This window comes from Callionymus lyra, chromosome 18 (assembly GCF_982586985.1).
Source record: "Callionymus lyra chromosome 18, fCalLyr1.hap1.1, whole genome shotgun sequence".
NCBI lineage: Eukaryota > Metazoa > Chordata > Actinopteri > Syngnathiformes > Callionymidae > Callionymus > Callionymus lyra.
The window spans coordinates 15,938,914-15,951,686 of NC_141835.1; the positions used below are offsets into that span (position 1 = coordinate 15,938,914).

A 12,773-nucleotide genomic window follows, 5' to 3' on the forward strand; every position below is an offset into this window, starting at 1 on the left:
TTGAAACGAGTGATCCGTTTCACAAACTCGTTTGAGGACGTTTCATGACGACCCCTTCCTGTTGTTCTCCTGGACAGAGATTTGCCGCCCCCTGCCGGTTATAATGTGAAACGAAGCGGAAGACTCCGGACTTTCTACTCGTTTTTTAACTGTCTTTTCAAAGTGGTTTACCTCTATAAATCATTAACTAACTAACCTAAATACTAAATACACTAGTAACGATTCACAGTCTTTGTTCGTTTCACTTTCTTTTATTTTTACAAAATTGTTTGTGGAAAAACGGAATTTCCAGTGATAAATATAGTCATTGAACAGTCCGACAAAAACATGTAACTGTCTCTGGTCATCATGAGGCACTCGTGGATTTTATTTTTATTTTTTAAACAAGAATAAAAAAAAAACTTAAGTTGATGATGTGCAGGTCGATGAATCCGCCGATAGAGGGCGGCGTTTCGCTCCTGACCACGATTTCTGAGTCGTTTGGTCCAAATATCAATAAATACAAAAGTCCACGTTAAATATCAGAAACAGTAAAGACGGGTTTGGCTCTTCATTGCACAGGTATCCCAGGGTCTCCACCAATCGGGGCGCACCGTCTTGTCGACGTCACCGACGCTCCTCAGCCGAAGGTGGGGATGGAAGGGGGGGGCGCTCCAAAATCTGGGTTTGAAATAAATATTCGGGATGGGGGGGTTCCAGCTAGCTACCTGCGCGGGGTCTGGCACCTGCGAGAGACATGGATTAGAACCTCTCCACTCTCCCGACCTCGGCGTTCATAATCACCTGTCGCACTCTTTCACTTTCCCCTTCTCCTTCCTCTTCTTCCCGCGACCTTTCTGTCGCTTCCTGCAGCGAAGAACATCCAGTCAAACCAGAGCCAAAGTTACGGGTCACAAGTACAACGTCTCACCGTTCAACCTTCACGATGGGCTTCTGGACACTTCTGGTGAAGAGAGAGCACAACATCTGTGAATCCCAGTGACATCTAGTGGTGAAGTTAGTTCCCGACAGTCGTCCACAAACTACAGAGTCACTTAAATAGTTTGATAGCGCCGAATAATTGAGCTACTTGGCTAATGGCACTGCTAGCGACTGAGGCGACCTGACTTCTTAAGCACCTTAAAATAGTTCAGGGACATTAGCCTGTTAGCTAATAGCATTGTTTTTATTTTATGCTGAGCAAGAAGCAACTACTTAAGGCCTTTGTGACTTAATCCATCATTTTAAGAACAGTCACTAGAGGAAACATCTACCCTGGCAGCCAATGTTAGCATGAAAAGCAGTTGTTTCTCCTTCTTAAGCTATTAAGCTACTTTCACAATCCAACGGCAGCATCTGAAATACACTTTTTAAAATTTTTCAAAACCAATGTCTGGATGCTTTTATGATTCTTTATGAAACGTAAAATAAGTATTTTAGCGTCTTCCAGGTCAACATTTCTGACATCTCTAGTGATGTTAGCACGTCCTGCAGGATGCACCTTTTAATGGCCGACGACTTTCTTACCTACATTCACATGTCCGGTGCTCCACAAACGTCATCTCCACGTACTCCTCGCCAGGACTGGCTGGGCGGATCTTCAAAAGCTAAAGACGGGGCAGAACGTCAGTACTGTCGGGACCAGCCCCCCCCACCTCCCCCGGTGATGGCCAGTGGTCGGACCTGCATGGTGACGTTAGTGGTCATCGTCGGGTGGCACTCCAGCTTCTCATCCCCGCAGCAGCCGGCGCACCGGACCAGCGGCACACAGGAGGGGCTGTAGATGTGCTCCACCTCGGCGGGGTACTCCTGCACCACCTCCACCAGCTTCTCGATGGTCCGGCAGAAGCTGCGCCCCCAAACCTCCTGGAACATCAGCACTGTGGGACGGTAGAGCAGAAAAGTGAGGCGACACCGAGGTGTGTTGACCCCTGAATGGGACACAAGCCGATGATGGTAAACACGACTCGCATGCTTTGGCAAAAGTTGATCTTTCTGAGGGGGTCTAAAATTAGTGGAAAGTCGCCAAATTGTATTGAAACCATAGCGTTACTTCTGTCTTTCTGTTGGCCTCTATTCCGATTTCAGTCGCGATGCTTCCTGTTTGGCGTACAAATGTTTACGTGAGGATCAGCGGGACTTCCTGTGGGAGTTCATGTGTGAAAGTGTCTGGGGGTTTCGGGGGGTACAGTGGGGGGACGCCGTCGAACAAACTTTGAGAAAGAGCAACAAACACTGATGCACGCGGACTTGAGCTTAACGGCTCCGGTGGGAATTCCAGGGAGGAACTTGCGCGAGAGACGAGGGGGGCCTAGGACCAAGTGTTGGTCTAGTTCCGGGGTGACGTCTCTGTCAGCCGAGTTTCAGAAGATCCCCTTCAGTTAACCCCAAAATTCCAGACGTCCGCTGGCGCCAGCTTCCTGCACGGCTTCTACATTATCAGGACTTTAACCCTAACTAGCTAGCCATTATCCCAGGAACCCAGAATTCCCATAAGCCATTGCCAATAACCATCAGAGTCAAAAGTTTACCTGGAATCGAGCTGTTGCTGTGCGTCACGGAGCGACTCTGTGGAGGGAAGAAAGACGAGTTAAAGGAGAAAACTGTTTTTAATTAATTCTCCACGGTACTGTAAGCGACAAATGGTGTCATTAGTGGGATGTGACAAGGAAGATGGAACAAAGTTTAAGGTGGAAGACCTGCTGTGGATAGACGGAGAGGAAGAAGGTGTAGGAGAAGAAGGAGTTTGGTGAAAGAAGAGAAGGGTTGAAACTCCATCCCTCCTCACGAACACCTTCGTGCCCCCCTGAGTGGTCTCCAGCTCCTCCGAGTTCTTGTGAACCTGCTTCCTGCTGTTTACTTTCCCATCCATGTTCTCCGGTCCCTTCCGCTCATAAACATAAAGTGCATTTTTCCGTTCGTCTGTCAAAACACCAAATCGTCCGCTTGTCGCCGTCGCAGGAAGAGCAGCCGACGTTTCATCGTCATCTTCACACGCGGCGACTCTCCGAGATTTATTTTCCAAAAACTAAATTAAAAATCCCTAATTTTTTAATGATGTGCTTTTCTTACCGTTTGTAACGTAATTTTCTTAAACATCATATAATATATAATTGAAGTTTTATCACATCAACATCTAATAAACTGAAGTAAGTAATTTTTATTTATAAAGCGCTTTTCCAGACCAGGGTCACAAAGCGCTTAAACAAATTAAAACAATACTCAATAAAGTATATACTTTAAAGGTCAAGATAAAACTGATAAGAGGGTTCATACTTTTTAAATCCATTCATTTATTATTATTATTTCTTAAGATTATTTTTCTGCTATAAGATATTATTCTCTTTTTTAAATCAATCCAACACATCTGTTCACCCTTATTCCACAATGTTTTATATATATATATATATATATATATATATATATATATATATTACACACACATTTGTGTTGAAACCCTTATGTTGACTCTCATTCTTATTAGAAACTTTTCTTTTTATCGTCTTTCTTTTTAAATTACTGTTTATTTTTATTTTTATGATGTTACATAATGTCTTGGAAAGATGTAACTAAACAAACATTTTAAGCAGTTTTCTGTAATTCAATTAATCGTTATTTTAGTTTTTCAACCAAATGATTTACTTTTCTTGCTTTTCTTTTCTCAGACGCATCTTGATTTGTTATACCATAGATGTCGATTATTGAGGCCATCAGTAAAACATACTGTTGTCAAAATAAAACTCAACTCTATGGTAACAACAAACTTAAACCAGAACAATATTGGTGTTCTTGGACACGTGGATGTTGAAAACTGTTGGAACACTTGAGCACTTAAACAGTTTATGACCGCTTGACATGGTCAAACATCCAAAAATCTGTTGCATAAGACCAGAGAAGTGAATCTTCGTTGACAATATATATGTATGTGTGTGTGTGTGTGTGCTGCTAGCATGCTTCCACCACTTCCTGTTATGGAGTTCCTCCTGTCAGCAGCTGTGATGATGAGGATGCTGCTCTTCACATGTTCCCGGTCCAGATGTTTGCCAGATTTAGAGTCAGCACACGTGTCAATCTGATGCAGCTTGTAGTTATTGATCGAGCAACTCTTTATGGTTTCGCTTGTTTCTACAACATTCTCATCATTTTCACTTGTCAGCTTTTTTTTTAAATGATCATAAAGAACATTAATATCCTGACTTAAAAATAATACACTTAATTTAAGCTTTTACATTTTTAGTTTTACATTTTTGATGTCTTCTCTAAAGGTTCTGGTCCTACAGAAACCGGATTTTGATCTAGTATTTATCGAATAAAAAATTCACCACCTGCACTGTCGTCTGACTCCGGACCACACAGTGCCGCGGCACCGAAGCAGAACCGGCAAACACAAACATGGCGACAGCGAGGCTTGTCGAGAACCAGAGCCGTCGGGCCGAGCCGCCTTCTCCGATGTGACGTTTAACAGCAGCAGCAGGTCGGCGGGTCTATTGAAGCGGGTCGGTGTTGTGTATACAACGGGAGTGGTGCCGTCACAGCTCTGACGTGATCCAGCTGGATCTCTGAGGTGGTCGGGTCAGAACCCCACTGAGCCGGCAGAGACGAGACTCGAGAGGTGACTTCACACCAGTAGTGGACTGGACCGATACAGAACCGGAGCTCATGATAACCATCAGTGACACGTCTTCACCATTTTGGTTCTAGATACTCTTAAAATAGGTATAGACTTATGTATTGCTATAATTGAAGCAGTACACTTTACTTTTGAAATACTATACTTCAAAATTGTACACTGATTTGTAGTTGTACTGGGGTATACTTTCTGAAATTTACAGTACCCAACGTTTTTCTTTGGGTAACTGTAATGTGGTGATCTAGAAGGAAACTGTGCAAAGGATTATGGGAGAGCTTGATGGTTTTTTTTTTGTGTTATTGTTAGAAGCACACATTTGCCTTGTGGTATTAACCCATTATAAATCTACATGTGTGATCATGTAGTACTGAAGTTCGGTTTATATCAAATAGTATGTTTGATCATTTGTACTACCTTTTTGTACTTTCAAGACACAAACACAAAAACATTCAAATTGATCAAGTTCTAGTCCCTTTCATAAGGGTTTGGAAATAGGAAATGGTAATCTTAATGTGTCCTTGTCTGTCTTGTCTTTTGATGCTCGACAATAATATGTTATGTACGTTTACACACTGTAATCTACACCTAACATATAGTGGTGTAGTGGTCGGAATGTGTACCCAGAAAACTTGACGTTGCTGCTTGATTCTTGGAAATGTAGTGCAATTTAATACAGGCTAGAAGTACACAGAGTACATTGGTAGTATTTAGAATAGTGTACTATAAATATACTTTAGGTATCTTCTGTAGACTAAACTTCAGGCTTGGATTTTATACCTACTACACTGATAGTATACAAATGAGTACACCTGAGGGCATACTTCTGTAAACTGTACTATCGACTTGGAGTGTATACTCTATATTACCAATGTACTAGGTATAGTGAGACTTGGAATATACTTTCATTATACTTCTGTAAACTAAACGATAGACTAGTGTATCCCGAGTACACTGGTAGTATAAAGATCAGTATCCATGAAAGTATGCTTCTGTAAACTAAACTTTAGAGACTGAGTGTATACCTAGTACACTGGTAGTATTGAGATGAGTATTCTTGAAATATTTATACTTCTATAAACTATATAGACACAGGTGTATACCTAGTACAGTGTTAGTATAGAGATGAGTATACTTCAAATATAGGTTTGTAAACTAAACTAAAGACTCCTAGTGTATACCTAGAATAGTGATAGTATAAAGATGAGCATACCATCAGGAAAACTTATGTAAACTAAACTATAGACTCAGAGTGTATACATACTACACCGAAGATGAGTATGAAAGAATGTTTGTGTTAAAATATAAATTAATATTTAATCTGAAGAAGTATAACAGTAATATACATTAAGTACACTAAAAGTACATATACCTTTTCATACTTACTACACTTATACCTAAGTATACTTGGATAATAAACTCCAAGTATACTACTTTTTACTAAGAGTTACTAGAGTCCAAATATGATGTAGTACGGGAACTCTACTACTGGCTAGTTGGCTACAACTGGATCAAATGAAGGACTAAATTTGAGCCGAGGACATAATTTATCATCTTCACCTACGTTAAATCAAAGCTGTGATCTTTGTGATCATAATCTTGAGCTAATCATATGTATTTAAAACTCTTGCAGGCATCATTAAAGGGACTCAGTGGGCCCGATTTGGCCCTTGAGTTTGGCACATGTGGTCAAGAGAAACAAAAAGAACCCAAACAAGTTACATGTAGAGTTTTGCACTGGTGTTGCTACACACAAACTGTCCTTTAATGCTCTCCGACACACACACACAAACACACACACACACTGAGATCGGGCTGATGGTCATAATTGTGCTCTCTATTACACTAAACGCTGCTCTCGCTGTGTAAACTGGAGCAAATTACGTCCAGATGTCAGATTAAAGTGTTGGGTTGATGTTCGCCTGCAGCGCAGGAAACACAATTCCATATTCCCTGATTGTGATTTCTGCTCCCAGAGGACCAGGAACACCAGGAGTAGGTCCAGCAGTTTGGACATGGAAGCTGCACAACCACAAAAGTTTATATATAATAAAATATAAACTTAACAACGAAAAGAAAAAGGGAAACTGTCAAAAATAAATGGATAAGAGCATAATATTGGCGACTGAATGAAGGAACTTGACCTGGAGAAAGACAATTTAAAATAAAAATGTTCATTACCTTAGTATACCAATATAAAATAAATAAATAAATAAACCCACGATAAAACGGAAAACTAGACCAGTGTTGATTCAAGTTGACCAATGCAATAAAAACACAAGATAGGGAAGAAAATGCTGACAAAAGCATTATTTTGTGCATAAAATAAAAATATATATATAGCGTCTGTTGGTCACAGTTAACCTTTCGATTGCATCAGTACGTCATTAAAACAAGGAGTCAAAGAAAAATTCTAATTTTGGTGAAAATAATGTGTCGATTTTTGAGATTTAAAATTATTCTAGGAAAACCTAAAGGGATCTTCAAGAAGTCCTTCATTGATGTGTGTATTTGTGTGCGCCTCTGTGTGTGCGCAGGTGCTTCCTCTATATCATCGCCATCAGCACAACAATACGAAACCATCTGTTCTAAAAAAAAAAAGAGAGATACACACTCTCCAATAATGCTGATAACAGAGCAGGAAAAGAAGGGAAGAAATCAGAGCAAAACTGATAGTTCAACTCCGGATCCAAACGGACAAAATAATTCCATAATCTCATTCCACAGCAGATTATAAAACCCTCACCAGAACTTTCTATCTTCCTGCTTAAGATGTGGAGTTGTTGTGTGATTTGTTAGGAAGTTTAATGTTCACTTTTCTTTCCCAGAATTCACTTCTTCCCCTTCTTCTGCCGAGTCATGATGTAAATGTCGATGCCAACATAAGAAAATGTTTAGATTATTAGCTATATGCTAGCGGCTAACGTTAAGCTCGATAGCGCTGTTGGCTACGTTAAAAAATATTGCCTTAGACGCCATGTGATAATGTCACCATGGTGAACGCTGAAGTGGGCGTGGGAAGCATCACCATATCTGCTGGAGGCTAACCCACTGCACCGGCCCTTTAACGGTTGCCACGGTGATTAATTCCGTGACAGCTGTGCAGCTTCCTGACAATCGGAGCACCGATGGCGACAGGTTTTTCTGTTGAAAAACTTAAATGATAAGCTTTGTAGCATTTCAATGCTAATGGATACATCTAAAAACACATTGGTAGATGAAAAATGTGTGGTTTGATAGTGGAGGAGAGCTTGTTGCCATGGTAACTGGTGTTTAAACTCACTTCTGTAGCATCTGTACTTTTGTAGAAGATGTGTTTTTAGCAAGTACATGAAAAGGAAGAGGAACTCTTGACTTCAGCATGTGTTCCAGCTGCTTCCACTCACGTCAGCTGGAGGGAACTCTGGACGTATTAATAGCCGCGACATGCGCTGACACATCCTGAATGATCGCTCATCGTTTATAAAAGAAACTTTAGAGTGATGATCCCAGGAAAAAAAATGTAAGACACCGAGTGTTCAGTGTGTGCGTTGAATTAGCTTCGCTAGTATCGTAGCGCATGAAAAAATCAGATGCTTAAAAAGAAAACGAACATTCAAAATAAAGAACAAACAAATAAACTTGAACAAATCACAGACACACTGTTTAGGAGCCACATGAAGACAAGTTTTGAACCGACAACTCCATATCTGAGTGTTATACGTTCTTAAAGTGATAGTTCACCCAAATGTTAAAATTTAACTCACTTTCTAATCACGGCATGTCAACTAAGGGTTGGCATTTTAAGAGTAATCTGTGTGTTTTTGGAGCAAAAATGAAAGTCCATATGATGGTAGTAACTAGAGCTCAATTTTATTTGTCCAAAAAGACACTTTTTATACGTCCATACTTCTCGTCTTGTAAAGAAGAAATGGTTTGGAGAAGATCAATGTTTTAAGCTTGTTTGTAGAAAGAGCTAAAATGCTAACATGCTACACAGACAGTGAACACTCAACAAATTCCCTTTACAAGTTATTGTCCTTCACTTAGCTCCTGTTCCAGACACACCTTTTCAAAATAAAACGTCATGACAGGAAAAAAAACCCTCAGAATTAACAACTCGCTCCCCATTGACGCAACACTGACAAAGGGCCCTCTTGGGGTCACTATCGTGTAGAACTTTTTAATGTTTTATTAGCTGCGGACAGATAAAGAGGTTAACGTTTGATTCACGAGATTCTACGAATGACCCTGAAATCACGGCAGATAAATGAGCTTGAGTGCTTCGTTCCAAATGACTGAACCCCTCGACTCATCTCTCAGGGAAACACCTGCCAAAGACAAACCTCTGCTGGACTCGCCCGCACACTCTCCCTTTTTTTTAAGTCTACAAAAACGAGTCAAAACACGACCTATTGAACCATGTTTGAAAGTAGTTTGAGCCCGGCTTATCCCTCAGTTACCTCCCTATTAGTATAAAGAGTAGATTTGGTTTAACCTTGCTCGAGGGTCCTGGATTTTTGTGACTGGTGTTTTGACTCGAGCGGGTCATGAGTTGATTCTGAGGATTAGGTCGAGACCCGGCGAGTCTCGCAGTCGCTCGCTCTCAACCCTCAAACAGCTGCAAAGACTCGGGGAGGGACCTGGGTCGGACTCTGCGGGTCGTCCAGCTGCGAGATTTTTACTATAGACGACCAGAGACGAGGATCTGAATAGTTCATGAATGAAGGAATACAGAGAATAAACCTTCAGTTTATAGTTAAATAATGATATTTAGTGATTATAACAACTTAGTCTTGAGAACAAAACATTCAGCGTGTCTTATGGATATTCAATTGACTTTTTATTGACCGTGTGAGGCTATAAAACATAAAATAATGTTTCATTATAAAGGAGATTTATATTCAAGATGAGATGTATGCATGTATTTAAAATAATAGTCATTTAAATCACACCTGTTGGGTCATTTAATGACGACAAACGCATCCATGACCGTAAGCTAAGTAGCATACTTAAGTCAGCTAGCTTACTTTAGCTTGATGACTCAGATCAGCCATCGGACTTTTGTAAGAAAGAACAAGTCAAAAACTGTTTAACATGTTTTAACAGGTATGAGTGAACTTGTTTGTTCAGGTTAGCTCAAAAATCCCTGTTCATTTTTAGCAAGCTAACCGCAGTTAGCTGGATTTTGCTAATGAATGCTAGCTCACTTTAAATTAAACCTTCTATTTTATAACTTTAGAAATACAAACCTTTCTTTTAAAGAACAGTAGGAATGTTTTTTATATACAAATCACACTTTAACATTAACAAAAACATTTATTATCACTTTAGTTTACCTGAGCAGGTGAGAGTTGCTGCAGCGCCGCCAACATCTTGAGCAAAAAGACCAACTTCATTATATCCGACGAGTTATTTCCAAAAAAAAACAATCCAGCGGCAGGAGTTCCAACAAATGCAACAGAGCAGGGTGTGAAGAAACTCCCACAACAGAAAAAAAAAGTCTTTAAAAGTGTTTTCAAACCACTGGAAAAGTGTTGAAGTTCCAAAATAAAAGCCTGCAGTAGTCCGGCGGTCGGTGGTCAGTTCTGAGCTCCGCTCCGCACACACACTTGTTTCTAATTGCCCCCCAAAAACATCGCCTCCCCCCGCCGTCCCCCACAGACTCCTCCCTCCTCATCCGTTCGCTGAGTGACGCAAATTTATGTGATGTTGAAGATGCCTCATGTTTTATCCCCACAGACCACACACACACACACACACACACACACACACTTAACACACACACACACAGAACCAGGTGATTTACAGGCGGTCGCTGAGAAAAGCTTGTTCTCTGGCTGCTCGGCAACTCGCTGGTTCCTGGACCTCTCGGCGGCCCCTCTGCTAATCGAGGAGCCGTGACCGAGTTAGAAACCTGAAGTCAGGTTCACCATCTTTTACAGCTGCGAGTCAAGAATGCAACGACCACTTTTTTTTTTACGCTTTCTGACATCAAGAGTTTATATAAATAAGGTGTTTAGACTCCTCTTGTCGGGGCCCACGGAGGAACCCTGGGAGTCGAGCTTGATCTTCTTGATATTTAACTTGCATTGAAAGATTCTGGAGATACTTTTTAGCAAAATAAAAACAGTATTTCTAACTTTCTGCCAGTATTATTTTGGGGCTAAAAGTGTAAAAGAAATGCTTCTCTAAGGTACTCAAAAGAAAGTTTTAACGATACTTGCTCAGGAATGAGTAAAGTGCAGCCGAGGGGGCCAACTGCGGCCCCTTGATTGAATTAATGAGGCCCTCATGATCTCAGAACATGTAGAAAACATCTTGAATGAAATATTAGTATATACATTCTACAAGTTCTTTATATTCTTTATGAGGACCTTTTTTCATCTTTGTCCATTTGGTGAATATTTTCGAGTTAGGTTAGGTAGAACTTCAGGAGGTCTCCTTCGGGAAATTGTTTTTTTTAGCCACAGCAAATACAGCAATTAAAAAAAAAATTAAAATAAAAATTGTAGCAGAAGTCTGTTGTGTAGATGGTGAAAAGGAGAGGGGCCAGTACTGTCCCTTGAGGTGCTCCTGTACTGCACACCACAGTGTCAAATTAAAATTGAGTGAATATTGAGATATTTAATACGTATTTAAATACCTAGTATTTTTTATGAAAGGTGTATACATATTCTATTGGCCCAGTAAGGTTTATTGTATGTTTTTTAATTTGTTTCTTCCATCATATTTTTGGCTCTTCGCTTATTACTTTTGGCTTGACGGCCCCTAACTATAGTCAAAATATAGAATGTGGCCCCTGAGGAAATTGAAATGCCCACCACTGATCTAGTTAAATGTTCGATCAGGGTCTTAAACTCGACAATAATTGGCAAAAAAGTCACTTTATATTTCCGAAAACAGGCTTTCATTTGAGGCGTAAAATCACTTTGAAGGTCAAATAAACTTTAATGGTCCTGCTAATAAGGTTTATCGTCAAGCACTGCACCTTTTTTTTAGTTGCCGTGTTACGGTTGCAGCCCATGCGACGACCTTGAGTCGGGAGTGATCTCAGAACATGACTGGACAAAACTCACCCAGAACCAACATTGACGGATCCGTAAAAGAAGTCCAGCTTCATGTTTCCGTGTGGCGAGCCGGAGGCCCACACAGATGAACGACCTTAATGATGCTCATTCATCATTGTCGCGGCAGTGTTGAGCGGGGAGCCTCCCCTCCTCCTCTTTGAAGAACCCCATTAGCAGGAACGCAAGAGGCTTTTTGAGTTTCTGCAGAAGACCCTTCGTCGCAGCCAGACTTGAAATGGAGAAAAAAATATTTACTCCCAACGGTTATCCGTGCGATATTACACACCAGGGCTGCAAGAATGTGGAAGATTAGAGATGCTGCCGTGTTCTTGGTACCGACCAACCCACTCTGATAAATTATTTGACTAATATTTCATCCATAGTTTAAATATTGCCTGGTTTGCGAAATAACTCGGAATCTGTTTATTTGTGTACTTATTTATTTATTGACACGGCTAAATTAATCTTCAGCATATTTGCCACAAAGTAAGACTTGAATATAATACTTTTAAATAATAATATTGAATTTTTAATCAAAATTAAACAATATGAAATGGCGTCAAATAGGAATTTAGCATCGCGTCTGACTCAAAATAACTCAAAATCGGATGTGTATATATCACATTTTCAAGGGAAATTCCAGATCCAGATAATCCACATCTAAAATGAAGTTACTAAAAATTTAAGTGTATGTTTTATATTTTACTTTTGTGTGAAAGAATCTTTAGTATATGAGCTACGCGTTTAAGCCCAAATTAAATGTTTAAACATTCAATTAATAATGTTGTCCACTAGGAAGTGAAATTGCATTTGAATGTAATTGCAAAAATGTAATATAAGTAAAAAAGGGAATGTTTAAAATTAAAAATGGTGGCCTGGATTTCCTTCTGAAGTATATTTTGCTTCTTCCTTGTGTGTTGTGCGAGCAAGTTCCGGTACCAGCTTGAGTTCCGTTGATCTTATTACGATATATTTAATGCTAAAAAAGTATTGGATTGTTTAAAAATAAATGTACTATTGGATTTAATAATAAAAGAGAGTGAGCTGCTTGGCAGACGACTGCACTCACTAATGCTTTTGTAGTTTTTATTACAAGAATATAAAAATTTGATTCAAAT

At 40.0% G+C, this 12,773-nt stretch overlaps 1 protein-coding gene across 1 annotated transcript; it reads right to left on the reverse strand.

The window, feature by feature from the left end:
* Positions 1–263: 263 nt before the first annotated feature.
* Positions 264–10,216, reverse strand: pgfb (placental growth factor b). Its single transcript, XM_087779675.1, has 7 exons — positions 9,925–10,216; positions 2,511–2,547; positions 1,663–1,859; positions 1,507–1,586; positions 911–943; positions 784–846; positions 264–725 (listed from the first exon to the last, which is right to left on the reverse strand). The coding sequence occupies exons 1-7, from the start codon at positions 9,982–9,984 to the stop codon at positions 704–706; spliced, it is 492 nt and encodes a 163-aa protein (XP_087635801.1). The 5' UTR covers positions 9,985–10,216; the 3' UTR covers positions 264–703.
* Between the last annotated feature and the right edge of the window lie 2,557 nt (positions 10,217–12,773).

Bases quoted from the DNA above. Each gene is read 5' to 3' on its own strand.
- pgfb (XM_087779675.1), bottom strand. From the start codon at position 9,984: ATGAAGTTGGTCTTTTTGCTCAAGATGTTGGCGGCGCTGCAGCAACTC. The intron at 2,548-9,924 runs GTAAACTAAAGT...TTCCCTCCACAG, and splicing joins AGCAACTCTCACCTGCTCAG to AGTCGCTCCGTGACGCACAG. The intron at 847-910 runs GTGAGACGTTGT...TCTTCGCTGCAG, and splicing joins CCCATCGTGAAGGTTGAACG to GAAGCGACAGAAAGGTCGCG.